At 45.4% G+C, this 18,862-nt stretch overlaps 1 protein-coding gene across 2 annotated transcripts in view; it reads right to left on the bottom strand.

Moving 5' to 3' along the window:
* Positions 1-292: 292 nt before the first annotated feature.
* NKAIN4 (sodium/potassium transporting ATPase interacting 4) overlaps positions 293-18,862 on the bottom strand; it is a 44,540-nt gene continuing 25,970 nt past the window's right edge. The window contains exons 2-7 of one of the 2 annotated variants that reach the window (XM_063459584.1): positions 13,464-13,601; positions 12,973-13,053; positions 10,525-10,722; positions 8,977-9,037; positions 6,363-6,447; positions 293-709 (exon numbers count right to left, since the gene is read on the bottom strand). In XM_063459584.1, coding sequence (XP_063315654.1) covers positions 700-709; positions 6,363-6,447; positions 8,977-9,037; positions 10,525-10,722; positions 12,973-13,053; positions 13,464-13,601 — 573 coding nt within the window. In that variant the 3' untranslated portion in view covers positions 293-699. The remainder of the gene's footprint in view (positions 710-6,362; positions 6,448-8,976; positions 9,038-10,524; positions 10,723-12,972; positions 13,054-13,463; positions 13,602-18,862) is intronic. The other variant, XM_063459585.1, reaches the window with a different exon arrangement.

Below are 18,862 nucleotides of genomic sequence, written 5' to 3'. Positions count from 1 at the left end.
CTAAATAATTAATCCAGATATAGGGCAGTTGGAAAGTGCCAGGTGTCGTGGGACTGTACCTGGCGAGCGTGGCCTTCACGTGGTCACACCTTGGTGGTACGGCTGATTTCAGTGGAAGAAGAGATGTGGCAGCTACAGAAAGTCACTTTTTTTTTTTACTACAATAATAGTGTATTAACATGGCTTGGCTTTACTGACGCTGCTTGTTCTAATACACCCCACCCTCGCCCCTGCTGGTCCTGATCCTTTATGCAATGTATATGCAGTGTCAGGGGTCCAAATATGAATCTGATGTAACAAACTGCCCCCCCAGTGTTTGCAGCGGCTTGGTTGGTTTGGATACGTTATACCACCCCTTTTACATTGTAACGAGCTGGCACAGTTGTTGGCCCTGAAGAGGCCAGGCTAAGCAGGAGTGCTGAGAAGAGGATGAATGTCAGTCATGGGTTTCCATTGTCACATAGTATCTGCAAATAGAGGGGTGCACAGCCTAGTAGTCAGAATGCTTGTATCGCTGTAGGATGCGGTGCCCGGCGAGAGCCGCAGGGCTTCCGATAGTCCCTGTACAGTCACAAGCAGCACAGGGTGCTCCAGACGGTATTGATCCCCTTATCTCGAAAGAAGGCAGCAGCGGATTCCTCCCCATTGTTGTATACATCTGCTTCCTTCAAGCCAGTGTTTGGACGCCAGTTCTGTCACTTACGCCGGCCTGAAATACAGAGATAAGTTTACCATGGCACAGATTCAGACACTGTCCTAGAACGGCTGGCTAGGGTTACCACGTGATTAAAACCAGCAATGTGTAGTGGCTTACAGCTGATTGAAACTAGCAAGGGACTAGTTACCTTAAATTAGCTAGCCTATTTAGTAATACAACTAGCCAGGTATAATATTGGAAAGGAACAGTGTGGGCACCATAAGTTAATCTCAATCAAAAAAATTACAGACTATTGTGAATGGGAACTATCAGCGACACTCAGTCCAACGCTCGCTGATTGAATATTCGGGCCATAGTCTGAATCAGAGCGAACAGGTGCCATCTTCCCAACTTTGGTGTTAAACCGTTTGTAAATGGTCTAACCGCTCAAAGTTAGTTGGTGCCTGAGACCTCTTGGCACTTGAGATGAAGTTGTTATGGTGGCTATGTTGTCCGGTTGTAGAGGACACCGGTTCACCCATCCAATACTAAAGGAGATCATAGATCTAGCATTAGAAAGGGGGGGAGCAATGCAGTTCCAGAGGTGGCAATGAATCCTATGCAGTCCTAGAGGTGGCAAGGAATACTGTGCAGTCCTAGAGGTGGCCAAATAGAAAGGGAAGCGGGCCCATTCTCTCTCTCTAGAAGGACAATGATGAGCATTGTTCTTTATTCTGACCTCCATGCTCACTGAGTCTAATCTAAACACATGATCAATCCCTCATTAATTAAATCTAACGAGCACAAAGCTGCATACAAAGCACTCGCTTACAACCCTCCATCACAATCCAGTCTGGAGCCCCTACACATACTGCCTGGGGCCCGATCTGAAGCCCCTACACATACTGCCTGGGGCCCGATCGGAAGCCCCTACACATACTGCCTGGGGCCCGATCGGAAGCCCCTACACATACTGCCTGGGGCCCGATCGGAAGCCCCTACACATACTGCCTGGGGCCCGATCTGAAGCCCCTACACATACTGCATGGGGCCCAGTCTGGAGCCCTTACACATACTGCCTGGGGCCTAATCTGAAGCCTCTACACATACTGCATGGGGCCCAGTCTGGAGCCCCTACACATACTGCCTGGGGCCCGATCTGAAGCCCCTACACATACTGCATGGGGCCTAATCTGAAGCCTCTACACATACTGCATGGGGCCCAGTCTGGAGCCCTTACACATACTGCCTGGGGCCTAATCTGAAGCCTCTACACATACTGCAGTGCATGGGGCCCAGTCTGGAGCCCCTACACATACTGCCTGGGGCCCGATCTGAAGCCCCTACACATACTGCATGGGGCCCAGTCTGGAACCCCTTACACATACTGCCTGGAGCCCTTACACATACTGCCTGGGGCCTAATCTGAAGCCTCTACCCATACTGCATTGGGCCCAGTCTGGAGCCCCTACACATACTGCCTGGGGCCCAATCTGAAGCCCCTACACATACTGCATGGGGCCAAGTCTGGAGCCCTTACACATACTGCATGGGGCCCAGTCTGGAACCCCTTACACATACTGCCTGGAGCCCTTACACATACTGCCTGGGGCCTAATCTGAAGCCTCTACCCATACTGCATTGGGCCCAGTCTGGAGCCCCTACACATACTGCCTGGGGCCCGATCTGAAGCCCCTACACATACTGCATGGGGCCCAGTCTGGAGCCCCTACACATACTGCCTGGGGCCCGATCTGAAGCCCCTACACATACTGCATGGGGCCTAATCTGAAGCCTCTACACATACTGCATGGGGCCCAGTCTGGAGCCCTTACACATACTGCCTGGGGCCTAATCTGAAGCCTCTACACATACTGCAGTGCATGGGGCCCAGTCTGGAGCCCCTACACATACTGCCTGGGGCCCGATCTGAAGCCCCTACACATACTGCATGGGGCCCAGTCTGGAACCCCTTACACATACTGCCTGGAGCCCTTACACATACTGCCTGGGGCCTAATCTGAAGCCTCTACCCATACTGCATTGGGCCCAGTCTGGAGCCCCTACACATACTGCCTGGGGCCCAATCTGAAGCCCCTACACATACTGCATGGGGCCAAGTCTGGAGCCCTTACACATACTGCATGGGGCCCAGTCTGGAACCCCTTACACATACTGCCTGGAGCCCTTACACATACTGCCTGGGGCCTAATCTGAAGCCTCTACCCATACTGCATTGGGCCCAGTCTGGAGCCCCTACACATACTGCCTGGGGCCCGATCTGAAGCCCCTACACATACTGCATGGGGCCCAGTCTGGAACCCCTTACACATACTGCCTGGAGCCCTTACACATACTGCCTGGGACCTAATCTGAAGCCTCTACCCATACTGCATTGGGCCCAGTCTGGAGCCCCTACACATACTGCCTGGGGCCCAATCTGAAGCCCCTACACATACTGCATGGGGCCAAGTCTGGAGCCCTTACACATACTGCTTGGAGCCCAATCTGAAGCCCCTACACATACTGCATGGGGCCCAGTTTGGAGCCCTTACACATACTGCCTGGAGCCCAGTCTGGAGCCCCTACACATACTGCATGGGGCCCAATCTGAAACCCCTACACATACTGCCTGGGGCCCAATCTGAAGCCCCTACACATACTGCATGGGGCCCAGTCTGGAGCCCTTACACATACTGCCTGGGACCCAATCTGAAGCCCCTGCATATACTGCCTGGGGTCCAGTCTGAAGCCCCTACACATACTGCCTGGGGGCCGATAAATACCATATCAGCCTTTTTCTAGTGGTAAAAGTATATCTTAACCCCTGACTGGGGGCCATTTAGCAGAGTGACAAGATTGTATTATTTGCTGGAAATCTACAATGTGATCAATATTTAATCTCCGGTCCAGCCCCTTCTAATGAAGCGCCTTGCTGTACTGCCTTCCTGAAATGAGAGTAGTATTCCCTGCACACCTATATATCATTCACTGCTCCGGTTATAGATTGGGTGGAGGAACAGATGTGGTGTCATTGTGTCTCGCACTAGCTGATGGGAATATTTTACGAAGACACACAATGAAATCAGAATTCATTAATAGATCTCCAACCAATGGAAACCCTAAATATTAACAGATTTGCCCTGTTATTCCCCGTAACGTAGGTGGAATCCCCGGCTACAATCTACCAGGGACCTATCTGGTGATTACTGAAGGTGTGAGCAATATCTAGCAGGTGGCTATTTTCTATCACTTGTTTAACGAGCTTTGCAACACCTTAACACTAAGGTTACACTGCACATCCCCAGATTCAATGAAGCCTATCGTTTGACTCCAGAGTTATTACATTTATGTCAAACTATCAGACGTGTGAGATGGTCATAAATAACATGAATACACACTTCACCCATGTCCAGGAGACTGTGCTACCCACACAATATGATATAATAATAATATGATATATCGACGGGGCGGTGCTGTCAATATAATAATGATATAAAATAATATATATCGACTGGGCGGTGCTGTCAATATAATAATAATAATAATATGATATAAAATGATATATTGACGGGGCGGTGCTGTCAATATAATAATAATAATAATATGATATAATATGATATATTGACGGGGCGGTGCTGTCAATATAATAATGATATAAAATAATATGTATCGACTGGGCGGTGCTGTCAATATTATAATAATATGATATAAAATAATATATATCGACTGGGCGGTGCTGTTAATATAATAATATGATATAAAAATATATATATCAACTGGGCAGTGCCGTCAATATAATATGATATAAAATGATATATCGACTGGGCGGTGCTGTCAATATAATAATAATATGATATAAAATAATATATATCGACTGGGTGGTGCTGTCAATATAATAATATGATATAAAATAATATATATCGACTGGGCGGTGCCGTCAATATAACAATAATAATAATAATATGTTATAATATGATATATCGACTGGGCAGTGCCGTCAATATAATATGATGTAAAATGATATATCGACTGGGCGGTGCTGTCAATATAATAATAATATGATATAAAATAATATATATCGACTGGGTGGTGCTGTCAATATAATAATAGGATATAAAATTATATATTGACTGGGCGGTGCCGTCAATATAATAATAGGATATAAAATAATATATATATAGACTGGGCAGTGCCGTCAATATAATAATATGATATAAAATTATATATTGACTGGGTGGTGCTGTCAGTACAATAATAATAGGATATAAAATGATATATTGACTGGGCGGTGCCCTCAATATAATAATAATAATATGATATAAAATGATATATTGACTGGGCGGTGCCGTCAATATAATAATAATAATATGATATAAAATTATATATTGACTGGGCGGTGCTGTCAATATAATAATAATATGATATAAAATGATATATCGACTGGGCGGTGCTGTCAATATAATAATAATATGATATAAAATGATATATCGACTGGGCGGTGCCGTCAATATAATAATAATATGATATAAAATTATATATCGACTGGGCGGTGCCGTCAATATAATAATGATAATATGATGTAAAATGATATATCGACTGGGCGGTGCCATCAATATAATAATAATATGATATAAAATGATATATCGACTGGGCGGTGCTGTCAATATAATAATAATATGATATAAAATGATATATCGACTGGGCGGTGCTGTCAATATAATAATAATATGATATAAAATGATATATCGACTGGGCGGTGCCGTCAATATAATAATAATATGATATAAAATGATATATCGACTGGGCGGTGCTGTCAATATAATAATAATATGATATAAAATGATATATCGACTGGGCGGTGCCGTCAATATAATAATGATAATATGATGTAAAATGATATATCGACTGGGCGGTGCCGTCAATATAATAATAATATGATATAAAATGATATATCGACTGGGCGGTGCTGTCAATATAATAATAATAATAATAATATGATATAAAATGATATATCGACTGGGCGGTGCCGTCAATATAATAATAATATGATATAAAATGATATATCGACTGGGCGGTGCCGTCAATATAATAATAATATGATATAAAATGATATATCGACTGGGCGGTGCCGTCAATATAATAATGATAATATGATGTAAAATGATATATCGACTGGGCGGTGCCGTCAATATAATAATAATATGATATAAAATGATATATCGACTGGGCGGTGCTGTCAATATAATAATAATAATAATAATATGATATAAAATGATATATCGACTGGGCGGTGCCGTCAATATAATAATAATATGATATAAAATGATATATCGACTGGGCGGTGCTGTCAATATAATAATAATAATAATAATATGATATAAAATGATATATCGACTGGGCGGTGCCGTCAATATAATAATAATATGATATAAAATGATATATCGACTGGGCGGTGCCGTCAATATAATAATAATATGATATAAAATTATATATCGACTGGGCGGTGCCGTCAATATAATAATGATAATATGATGTAAAATGATATATCGACTGGGCGGTGCCGTCAATATAATAATAATATGATATAAAATGATATATCGACTGGGCGGTGCTGTCAATATAATAATAATAATAATATGATATAAAATGATGTATTGACTGGGCTGTGCTGTCAGGGGATTTGGCCGCAGTCTTCCTGTAAAATAACTCCGCTAATACTTACAGGTAACTCTGCTTGAACAGCAGGTGGTTGGACTTTTCATTGACATGGTAGAGGGGGAATGGATCAAATCCACCAATGAAATCAACTGAAAGAAATAAATGGCCAAACAAAAATATAAACAATGAGATGGATGACATGCAGGGAGTGGAGCTCTGTACAATGTCAGAGTGGGGGCGGTGCAGATGGGGAGGTAGAACTGATAGCAAAGCTAGAAGTGTGTAGGTGGGGGGGGTAGAACTCATAGCAAAGCTAGGGGAAGGTAGGTGGGGAGGTAGAGCTGATAGAAAAGCTAGGGGGAGGTAGGTGGGGAGGTAGAGCTGATAGAAAAGCTAGGGGGAGGTAGGTGGGGAGGTAGAACTGATAGCAAAGCTAGGGGGAGGTAGGTGGGGAGGTAGAGCTGATAGAAAAGCTAGGGGGAGGTAGGTGGGGAGGTAGAGCTGATAGAAAAGCTAGGGGGAGGTAGGTGGGGAGGTAGAACTGATAGCGAAGCTAGGGGGAGGTAGGTGGGGAGGTAGAACTGATAGCAAAGCTAGGGGGAGGTAGGTGGGGAGGTAGAACTGATAGCAAAGCTAGGGGAAGGTAGGTGGGGAGGTAGAGCTGATAGAAAAGCTAGGGGGAGGTAGGTGGGGAGGTAGAACTGATAGCAAAGCTAGGGGGAGGTAGGTGGGGAGGTAGAGCTGATAGAAAAGCTAGGGGGAGGTAGGTGGGGAGGTAGAGCTGATAGAAAAGCTAGGGGGAGGTAGGTGGGGAGGTAGAACTGATAGAAAAGCTAGGGGGAGGTAGGTGGGGAGGTAGAACTGATAGCAAAGCTAGGGGGAGGTAGGTGGGGAGGTAGAGCTGATAGCAAAGCTATGGGAAGATAGGTGGGGAGGTAGAACCTGTAGCAAAGCTGGGGGGAGGTAGAACTGAAAGCAAAGCTAGGGGAGGTAGGTGGGAGGTAGAACTGATAGCAAAGCTATGGGAAGATAGGTGGGGAGGTAGAACCTGTAGCAAAGCTATGGGGATGTATGTGGGGGGTAGAACTGGTAGCAAAGCTAGGGGGAGGTAGGTGGGGGAGAAAACTGATAGCAAAGCTATGGGGAGGTAATTGTGGGTGTAGCACTGAGAGCAGAGTTGGGGAGGTACAGTAAGCGAGTGTGTAGAACTGATAGCACTAGTGGGGGAGGTAGGTAGGTTAAAACTGGGGGTAGAACAGGGAACTAGGGGACATGTAGGGGGTAGATCACAGCCCAGGGCAGTGAGTGGGGTTTGAGCAGAGGGCAGATTGTAACGGAGCGCTGGTACGCCGTCACTTGGGCATCAAGGGCTCCTTTGTTTGGGTGGGCTCTGGTAGGGAGCGGCCATTTAGACTGCAAAGACTTAGACCTAGCCGCAACATGGAGAGACAAGATGGTGCCGAACCAGAGACTGTGTGACCACGTGGGTGGGGGTTGGAGCTTTACCCTTTGTGACTCAGGGAGCTGGGTCACCTATTGCAGACTGTGTGTTAATCCCTTTACCTAATGCATAATGTTTTCCTGTGTATGCAAAGTAGGTGTTCTGTGATAGTGTGTTCTATTGGTTATTAATGGGCTTAGTGTGATTGGCTGTTTGTTTAGGCCCAGTTTGATTGGTTGCTGTTCCAAACCTTTGTGTGTTTACTAATGAGTTTACTTGTATACAAATACCTGGATGTGTCTAATAAAATGAGTTCCTGCCTGCCCTCAACATAGAGTCTCAGCTCATGTGTGGGGGGGAACAGCTGTATCTGCTCTGGGGGTAGCTTTAGCACAATACTCCCCTGGGCTATAATCACTAGCTACACTGCAATACCTGCTATACTCTCTTGGAGGAGAGGTCTTCTCACTGCAAGCTGGATCCAGGAGTGAGAAGGGACGGTGAGACACCAGCCTAGCTGCGGTGGCTAAGGGGCTACTGTGCTTATGGTACTCTGCGACAGCTAGGAGGCAGCGATTGGCGGAGGCACTCAGTCGGGGTGCCAGGCGGTCCATCACACAGATGTTGCCAATCAACCATCCTGATTTTGACAGGAAAGTTCAAATTTACACTTAGGTTGGGGGGGTAGGGGCAGGACTGGGGAGGTACAGTAGGGTGCAGGGTATGGGGGTGCTGGGATTCAGGGAGCATGGTATGGGGGTACTGGGTATCAGGGTGCATGGTATGGGGGTGCTGGGTTTCAGGGTGCATGGTATGGGGGGTGCTGGGAATCAGGAAGCAGGGTATGGGGGTGCTGGGATTCAGGAAGCATGGTATGGGGGGTGCTGGGAAGCAGGAAGCAGGGTATGGGGGTGCTGGGATTCAGGAAGCATGGTATGGGGGTGCTGGGTATCAGGGTGCAGGGTATTGGGGTGCTGGGTATCAGGGTGCAGGGTATTGGGGTGCTGGGATTCAGGGTGCAGGGTATGGGGTGATATACTGGTTGGATCAGGACAGAATGATACATTGTGACAGTAACTGTAACTGATACTGAATGTTTCAGGAAATCATAGAATGGAACCACTCCCTGGGCCCAGCACATATTGTGTTAACATTAACCTCTTTTATACCAGAGCCCATCCCTTGTGACAGACACCTGCTCAGCACTGTACGCTCCACGTTCAGCGAGCATACTCACAGCTGTCCTCTTCCTCTGTGAAGACGCTGGTCACATAACAGGCGTACACAAATCCCAGGAGCTGAAGGAGAGAGAAGGACACGTTACTGAGTCTGTGCTGCTGCAGAACCTCCTTGGTAATCAGCAATGTCAATCATGTAGTTGATTACAATCTGTAAGTAGTGACTGGAGGCAAGATGTTCTGCAGCTGTCCTGATGTAATCATAGATCTAGTTGAGAGTGGATTATCCCAAACCCTTCCTCTGGATACATCTGCCATCTCTAACACAATAAATAATTGGCCCAAATGAAATTAGATTGCAAGCTCTTCATACAAGGCTCATAGATATTAAAGATTCCAAACTGCCCACATACGAAACCAAGGTTTTCTTTTCTGTATTAATATTCTGCTCCTAATGAATAAATATATATATTACCCTATGTGGAGTTTAGGGCTTGTATTTGCCTTACAATGTGTAGATTGTATGTTATACATGTTCTGTTTGAAATGTTTTGCAGCGCTGCGGAATATGTTGGTGTCATATAAATAATTTTAGTTATAGGTGTGGTATCTCTGAAACATTCAAACACACACTATGGCATCCCCATGGTAACTGACAATATGTTGAGAATTTTCTATGTCGAGCATTGCAGTTAGATAGTGAGCTCTTAGGCCAGGATTGAACTGGTAATGTGCACACAGTGTGCTCGGACTCTGCTTATTGTGTAAAGAAAGAGAACAGCTTGCTGAATGGTTTTATACCCAGGGTCGCTGAAGGGCAGACAGAGAGAATTAAACACACAAAGACTGTGGGGTGGAGAGGGAGGAAGGGTGGGGGTGGGTCACAATATGTGAATAATTCAGCAGTCTGGGAGACAGGATCAGAACAAGCGCCATTTATCATATCTTTCACACAAAACTACAACCCCTTCCTGACAGAATGAGTAAAATGTCTGGAGACGCTCCCAGTCAGGCGGTGTAACCCTTTACAGTCTCTTTGTGATCTCATTCAATATTCTCCATCAGCAGCTGCACAGAGGGTCCCTATAGGCGGGTTGGCCATGAACCTATCTCTGTGGCAATTAAAGTGCATGAAGCAAAATGCTTTACAACTTATTGTGTTCACCTGCAAGTGGCCATGTCACGGCACCTCACCATCACCTCACCAAGATCACTGCTTGGCATCCTTGGCAAGTGATCCCTGTCAGCTGTTCATGGCCGCAAGTCACAGTGTGGGCGATAGGGCCCTGGGTACTAAATCACCTCTAATCCCATGCCATCCCAGCTGTGTCCATGTGGGCCACGATGGAGTTTAATTCACAGCTAGATTATAATCTCTGCACGTTTCTATGATTATTGGTAGCGTGCGCTGTCCTTACACCCCAAACGCAGGTAGATATCTAGTAAAAAGACTGCCTTCCTGCCTCCCCACCTCTGTCTGCCCCAAAATGAACGAGGATCAGATACATGGATTGATTAAATGAGTGCAAAGAGATAGACAGACGTGTGGACAGAGAGACAGACACGAGGGAGACATATTGAATTATTAAGGGGCGCATGTTACTCACCGCCAGTAAGATCTGCATGGCACTGTGCATCACCTCAATGTATTGGTACTCTATGGCACAACCAACCACTGAAACATACGAGTGGCTCTCCAGCCCGACCATGCCGGCGATAGGCGCTTCCTTCCTGATACAGCCTGGACCGTGTTCGCTCCACCATGACTGGTGCTGGGACACGTGGAAGGTGAGGAGGTCGCTCTCCTGTGAGAAGGGAACACAGAATGTCTAACTTGTCACCAGACCAAAACCACCCCAGAGTGTCTTCCACCCAATAATACTCAATGCAAAGCAACTGGGAGAGCACATCTCTAAAATATCAAGTGAGATGCTACATAATACACAAGTTAGCACAGCTAATTATGCTGAATGCAGCCTGTGTGTCCATCCATCTATCACTACTGTCTATAGCACGCAGCATCCAATATAGCACGCAGTATCCAATATAGCACGCAGCATCCAATATAGCACGCAGCATCCAATATAGCACGCAGCATCCAATGCAGCTTGTCCGTCCATCCCTGCTATCTATAGCACGGAGCATCCAATGCAACCTGTCCGTCCGTCTATCCCTGTTATCTATAGCACGCAGCATCCAATGCAATCTGTCCGTCCGTCCATCCCTGCTATCTATAGCACGCAGCATCCAATGCAACCTGTCCGTTCGTCTATCCCTGCTATCTATAGCATGCCGCATCCAATGCAGCCTGTCCGTCTGTCTATCCCTGCTGTCTATAGCACGCAGCATCCCATGCAGCCTGTCCGTCTTTCTATCCCTGCTGTCTATAGCACGCAGCATCCAATGCAATCTGTCCGTCCGTCTATCCCTGCTGTCTATAGCACGCAGCATCCAATGCAATCTGTCCGTCCGTCTATCCCTGCTATCTATAGTACGCAGTATCCAATGCAACCTGTGTGTCTGTCCATCAGTCTGTCCCTCCTGTCTATAGCACGCAGCATTTAATGCAGCCTGTCCGTCCATCCCTCCATGCTATATAATGCAGCATTTAATGCAGCCTGTGTGTCCGTCCGTCTATCCCTGCTATCTATAGCACGCAGCATCCAATGCAGCCTGTCCATCTATCCCTCCTGTCTATATCATGCAGCATTTAATGCAGCCTGTGTGTCCGTCCGTCTATCCCTTCTATCTATAGCACGTAGCATCCAATGTAACCTGTCCATCCGTCTATCCCTGCTATCTATATCATGCAGCATCCAATGCAGCCTGTGTGTCCGTCCGTCCATCCCTGCTATCTATAGCACGTAGCATCCAATGCAGCTTGTCCGTCTATCCCTGCTATCTATAGCACGCAGCATTTAATGCAGCCTGTGTGTCCGTCCGTCTATCCCTTCTATCTATAGCACGCAGTATCCAATGCAGCCTGTCCATCTATCCCTCCTGTCTATATCATGCAGCATTTAATGCAGCCTGTGTGTCCGTCCGTCTATCCCTTCTATCTATAGCACGTAGCATCCAATGTAACCTGTCCATCCGTCTATCCCTGCTATCTATATCATGCAGCATCCAATGCAGCCTGTGTGTCCGTCCGTCCATCCCTGCTATCTATAGCACGTAGCATCCAATGCAGCCTGTCCGTCTATCCCTGCTATCTATATCACGCAGCATTTAATGCAGCCTGTGTGTCCGTCCGTCTATCCCTTCTATCTATAGCACGTAGCATCCAATGCAACCTGTCCATCCGTCTATCCCTGCTATCTATAGCACGCAGTATCCAATGCAGCCTGTCCATCTATCCCTCCTGTCTATATCATGCAGCATTTAATGCATAGAGACTTGCGCAGTTTTACTGAAATATAAACTATAAGGACATAGACAGGGATTCTGGGAGAATTGACACAAGAATTGCACATTTAGACCAAAATAATGAACCCAGAAAAAAGACGAGCTGGCACATTTTTCCAATTAAATGATTTTGGTGAAGATTGGTAAATTCCTCGTCAATTCTTTGCAATACACATTTTATGGAATGATCTGCCTGTGCATCCAATACATGGCTGTTTCTCCGTAACACTGACTCTAACAAGGAAACAAACCATTAAATTGGCATTAGGCTAGCGAGCCAAACTTAAACCAGCCTACGATTAGTTCACCCTGGAGAGGGTCCCCTCAGTCTGTGAGCAATGAATGTTTATTGCATTCTAGCAAGCTGGGAGGGGGACACCTAGAGGGACAGCTGCTGGGGACATTCTTCACATAACAAATGGAGACCATTTGTCCAAGGGGAGTCTATACGAGTTTTTCATAAAGCAGTGATTTCAAAAACTGAACTGCAAAATTTTGCCAAAAAATTGATATTTGATAATTGCAATTTTGAAACAACCTGTACGTTTTAGCCTGAGCTGTGTATTTTAGCCTCGATTTCATAGTGCAGGTTTAGGGTAAAGAAACGCACATTGTAAAATCACAATCTCACCCCTGCACCCCACTCTTACCTTTGACAAGTCGCCCACTTCAAGGTAGAAACACATGATAAAGACATTCCACGTGACCCAGACGGCAGCCCAAATGGCGTACTGGTGGGGGAAAAAGATGGGTCTCGTTTAGGTCTCGGCAATTACAACGTCTACAGCTTTATAGGTGAATAAGTGATAAGACACAGAGAGATCCCACTCCTGCAACCATAACCACATACCAACAAATGGAGGCAAACAGTGCGTCTTCTTTAGTTATATATAAACATTGCGTGAAGATAAAGATGGCATAATCGCTGCCATTCTGTTACGGCAGTAATACCAGTTATTCTATAATGCTTCTCTCGATACAGGTTATAATTTACAATTCATGCTTTTCTTACTAGATTTGTCAAAGTTCACCGGCTGTGTCTGCAATGTGTGGAGTGCCTGGTGTGAGTATATAACCACTCGGACTATTTACTTAATTTGCAATCAGATTTCGAGATTCCAAAGAGCAGGAATTTACTTACAGCGATGACATATTTGGGTCTGTACTGCAAGGTCCCAAAAAGGCCAAGGATGATGATGATGATATGGAGGAAATTGGCCAAAATCGGTGCCCATTGATAGCCGAGAAAGTCAAACACTTGGCGTTCTAGTGCAGCAATCTGTATAGAGATACAAAGGAGAGAATCAAGGAGGATAATGAGCTTGGAGGAAGAATTAGAAAAGGAAAGGGATCAGGAGGAGAAGTAAGCCAGTGGGGAGACTATTATTCTACACGTTTAGTACAATAGACACTATGATTCTCTCTGACAATGGGAGGGAAGGTGCTCACAGTGTTCCCAGGCCTTGCTATAGGCTCCATAACAAAATGTCTGACCTTGTCCCACACACATAATGAATGCTGTGTCTTCCAGTCTCGCCGGTGACAGATCCATCAATCTGTCACCGCGTGCTTGTTTCTGATACAGGGTAGCTCCACCGCTCGCTCTGCACACAGCACAGAACCCGGCATGGTCATGGCCACCCACTGCCACCTGACCTGCAGAGCAATGCACGTCCTAGGAGTTCCTGCGTGGATGCAGCACTTACCTGCAGGCTGCAGATTTGGTGGGGGGGGTGGTCATTTTAATTGGTTTGGTGCCTGCTGGGGTTGCTATAGAAACACTCCTTGGGGTCCTGCAATATACAGGTCCCTTCCCAGAATTCTTTTCATGCCACCAAAGGTCATGTTTTGATGGATGCCTTGAGTCAATGGTGATTTTAACTCCTTCTTCCTAGAGTGGAAATCTGGCAACTCCTTCCTTTCCCAATAACACCTGCACCTATTTTTATTTTACTCCATTAACCAAGACTGCCTTGGGGACAATACAAACCTTAACATGTGGCGCTATAATCTGACCGTGTTATTAGGTGAATATATAGACAATAAGTGCATTAAATGGGTAACACAATGGGGGTACGCCTGGACTAATTCCTTGCTCTGTTGGACCCTGAACATGGGGACACCTCATTGGGGTGTTTGGGTTTAGATGGGGGAAATGGATAAATAGGTCGTATAGGGTAAGGGTGTACGTCATTTCTCAGTACAATATGTATTATTCAGTGTTTAACTCAGTTCATTCTTAGATTGGGGGCAGGAACATTTATAATACAAGCCTTGCGGGACAGATTGCAATTACTGGATAATACGTGGTATTATTACGTCATGGATCAACGACTCCTACTATTCAGAGCTGACAGCATACACAAAGTTAATTGCCTTATAAACCAGTACGATACAACACAGGCCTGCCTTTAAAAAGAGACCTAAATAATAAACAGTAGCCCAGCACTATTAATGTATCTGTTAGTTTACAAAAGCCGATATAGAAACAACGTTTTAACTCGAGTCTTATTGAGTCCTTGGATTCCATGCTCGGCCTAGTTCCCCGTCACCTGCTTGAAGTAGCTGCCCCTCTATCAGGAGATCTTCCTTGCGTTCCCCTGCACTTCTGAATGATTCAGAGCGCCCAAACCGCCAGGGAGTCCATTTGATATTGCTGCAGACCACAATGCTCATCCACCTGACCACCAGGGATTGGGCACTCAGTGGGCCTCCTCTTGAACACCAGGGATCCTGCTCACCTTCTACTAGACACCAGGAATCCAGGTCACCCACCACTGGACCACCATGGATATTACACTCAGTGTGCCTCCTCTGGATCACCATGGACCCTGCTCACCTTCTACTAGACACCAGGAATCCAGGTCACCCACCACTGGACCACCATGGATATTACACTCAGTGTGCCTCCTCTGGATCACCAGGGATTCTGCTCACCTTCCACTAGACACCAGGAATCCAGGTCACCCACCACTGGACCACCATGGATATTACACTCAGTGTGCCTCCTCTGGATCACCATGGACCCTGCTCACCTTCTACTAGACACCAGGAATCCAGGTCACCCACCACTGGACCACCATGGATATTACACTCAGTGTGCCTCCTCTGGATCACCATGGACCCTGCTCACCTTCTACTAGACACCAGGAATCCAGGTCACCCACCACTGGACCACCATGGATATTACACTCAGTGTGCCTCCTCTGGACCACCAGGGATTCTGCTCACCTTCCACTAGACAACATGGATCCTGCTCACCTTCCACTAGACCACCAGGGATCCAGCTCACCCACCACTGGACAACCAAGGAAACAAGTGTTCTGTACCATAACTATGTGAGAATCCTCTGCCAGGCAAGACTGGCCTTGCACTGACTAAACACAGGCATACGTTTCAGTCACATGCAGGCTTCCGTGGTGCTCATCAGCCATTTCCAGCTTTGGTGTATAGAACATGCCCCTGTAGTCTCAGTGCTCAATTCTCTGACATTTAGGAGTTAAATCACTTTGTTTATGCAGCCCTAGTCACACCTTCCTGCATGTGACTTACACAGCCTTCCTAAACACTTCCTGTAAGTTGTCATTTAATGTTTACACTGATAGCGTGGATATTATCTCAGTATTACACGTGGACACCTCTTACAGATAGCGTGGATATTATCTCAGTATTACACGTGGACACCTCTTACAGATAGCGTGGATATTATCTCAGTATTACACGTGGACACCTCTTACAGATAGCGTGGATATTATCTCAGTATTACACGTGGACACCTCTTACAGATAGTGTGGATATTATCTCAGTATTACACGTGGACACCTCTTACAGATAGCGTGGACATTATCTCAGTATTACACCTGGACACCTCTTACAGATAGCGTGGACATTATCTCAGTATTACACGTGGACACCTCTTACTGATAGCGTGGATATTATCTCAGTATTACACCTGGACACCTCTTACAGATAGCGTGGACATTATCTCAGTATATAACATGGACACCTCTTACAGATAGCGTGGACATTATCTCAGTATATAACATGGACACCTCTTACAGATATCGTGGACATTATCTCAGTATATAACATGGACACCTCTTACTGATAGCGTGGATATTATCTCAGTATTACACCTGGTTTAAGAGAGGTGTAGCCAGGGCTGCATAAAGAGAAATAAAGGTGATTTATCTCCTAAAGTACAGTGAATTGAGCAGTGGTACTTCAGGGGCATTGTCTATACATAAAAACTGCTTCATTAAGCTAAAATAGTTTTGAAGGCTATAGTGTCCCTTTAATAACTAAAGGGTTAATTGTCAGGAAATCAAGTGAATATCGCAATTTAGTCAGCAACGGTTTTAATTTGGCTAGTTTGGCTTAAAATGTGAAATTCACTTTACATTCCTGAGCTGTGAATGCCAAGCTTTGCCAGGTACATGCTGGACCCATGGCAAAATTATACCAACTGCTTCAAACCTAGGGAGAAGAGTTTAAATGCATCGATTGCTATATCCTAAATGTGCTGGGGTTAAACTCCATTACAGTCGCATTGTAAGGATTTAATCTTCCATTCACAAACCCCCCCAACATTTCACATGAGCAAATGGGGGACCTTTAATTTTAGCGGTGTGGGTGGGGGTGTGGCTGTTCTTACTAATAACAATTAATAAATATAAAATAGGGACACTAGGGAAGTATAAATTTACCTACATCTGAATTAGCAGCAGGTATGTTAAGATGTTTTGTGTCCTGGTGTACAATACATTCACTGTGTACAAACAGGACCAGTGACCCCTTATCGAGTCACGACATGTGGCCTGTTACAGCAGGACTTTAAGGTCATACCCAGACAGCTGGCCTTGCAGCGTGGCCTGTGCCACGTTACTGAGCAGAGAATTAGACGGTGCTAACAGCATGTGATACCCAGGATAAATATTATCCCCATGCTTAATTAATCCTCTCACAGGGTTGAGTTCTCCTCTTCCGACTCTGTCTTCGCCGAGCGTTGGCAAAATCCTATTAAATAGTAGAGTAATGGTAAACGGGATCATTTTTCCTGGGGAATCAGGATCGAGCTTGTTTGGTCTCAATAATCCCACATTCCTTGCCAGTAAATCCTAAAACAATGTAACTCACAGGTTCCCTTGCTCATGTATTACTTAATGCAGTAATCCAAAGCAGAGATTGGATTGCAAGCTCTTCAGGCAAGCACTCATTGCAATGCAAATTATTTGTTCTGTTCTCTAATGTCTGCTGTTTATTTCCTGTCATATATTTGGGATTCTTTCGGTTTTATTCACTGACTAAGCCATGAATTGTCAGAAAAATATGAAAGTTAGAAACAGAAGCAGCCTATTATTGTAAATGCTAACAAGCACACCTTAAAGGAAGCTTACTCCCCACTTCACTGCTATTTATGTATAAATTATTAATTAGTTCTGCATTGAGGGAAATCGGAAAAATGTTTTAAATATGAGCATTAATTTAAACCTCTACAGGAAACCAGAGAGGGCAGGTACAACGACGGCCTCCATCCTGGCGGGTCATCTAGATTGGGGTTACGGCTCCCTTATTCAGCCGGCCAGTTCTAACGGCTGCAGTCCTGGTCGGCCTCACACAACATCAACGTCCCAGGGATGATGTTAATCAACCACTGGAAAAGATAAAGTCATGAAAGTGGAATCTGCCCTGGAATCTCTAACATGAGGTCATTTTAATGGAAGCGGGGATGGAGGTGCACACACAGAAATGACCTGTCGCAGGGTAACAAGGACATTTAATGAGAAGACCTCTGTCCCAGACACACAGAAATTACCTATCATAGAGTAACGAGGACATTTAATGAGAAGAAGACCTCTGTGTAACGAAAATATACCCCAACTCGCAGGATAAGGTAAGTAACGCTACACTCTGTCCCGGAAACACAGAAATTACGTATTACAGAGTAACAAGGACATTTAATGAGAAGAAGACCTCCTTCCCGGACACACAAAGTACCTATCACAGAGTAACGAGGACATTTAATGAGAAGAAGACCTCCTTCCCGGACACACAAATTACCTATCACAGAGTAACGAGGACATTTAATGAGAAGAAGACCTCCATCCCAGTCACACAGAAATTACCCATTGCAAGGTAATAAGACATTTAATGAGGAGAAGACATCCATTCCGGTCACACAGAAATTACAAATCTCAGGGTAAAAGGGACATTTAATGAGAAGTAGACCTTTGTCTCGGTGCAACAGTGCGTTTATATAGGACAGAAATATAACATGCTTCTCCACAGACACTACATGAAATATTCTGTCTCAGCTCCGTGTACGTCTGGATGTAGACCACAGCTCTCCTAAAAACCACAAGTCTGCGTACGGTACGGGGTCCTCAGGAGGACAGGCCCCGTGGGGACCAGGACATGAGATTGAAAGAAAATGAGTTTCAATCCCAGACTTTATTAGTGAGCAATGACAGAACATTACTGAATGATACGAGATAAAACCAGATGAGGAATTTCCCGGTGGACCTTTGAACAAAGATTGGG

Source organism: Pelobates fuscus, chromosome 6 (genome assembly GCF_036172605.1).
Source record: "Pelobates fuscus isolate aPelFus1 chromosome 6, aPelFus1.pri, whole genome shotgun sequence".
Taxonomy (NCBI): domain Eukaryota; kingdom Metazoa; phylum Chordata; class Amphibia; order Anura; family Pelobatidae; genus Pelobates; species Pelobates fuscus.
Note: the sequence above shows the minus strand (reverse complement) of the source record. Positions and strands in the feature narration are given on the sequence as shown.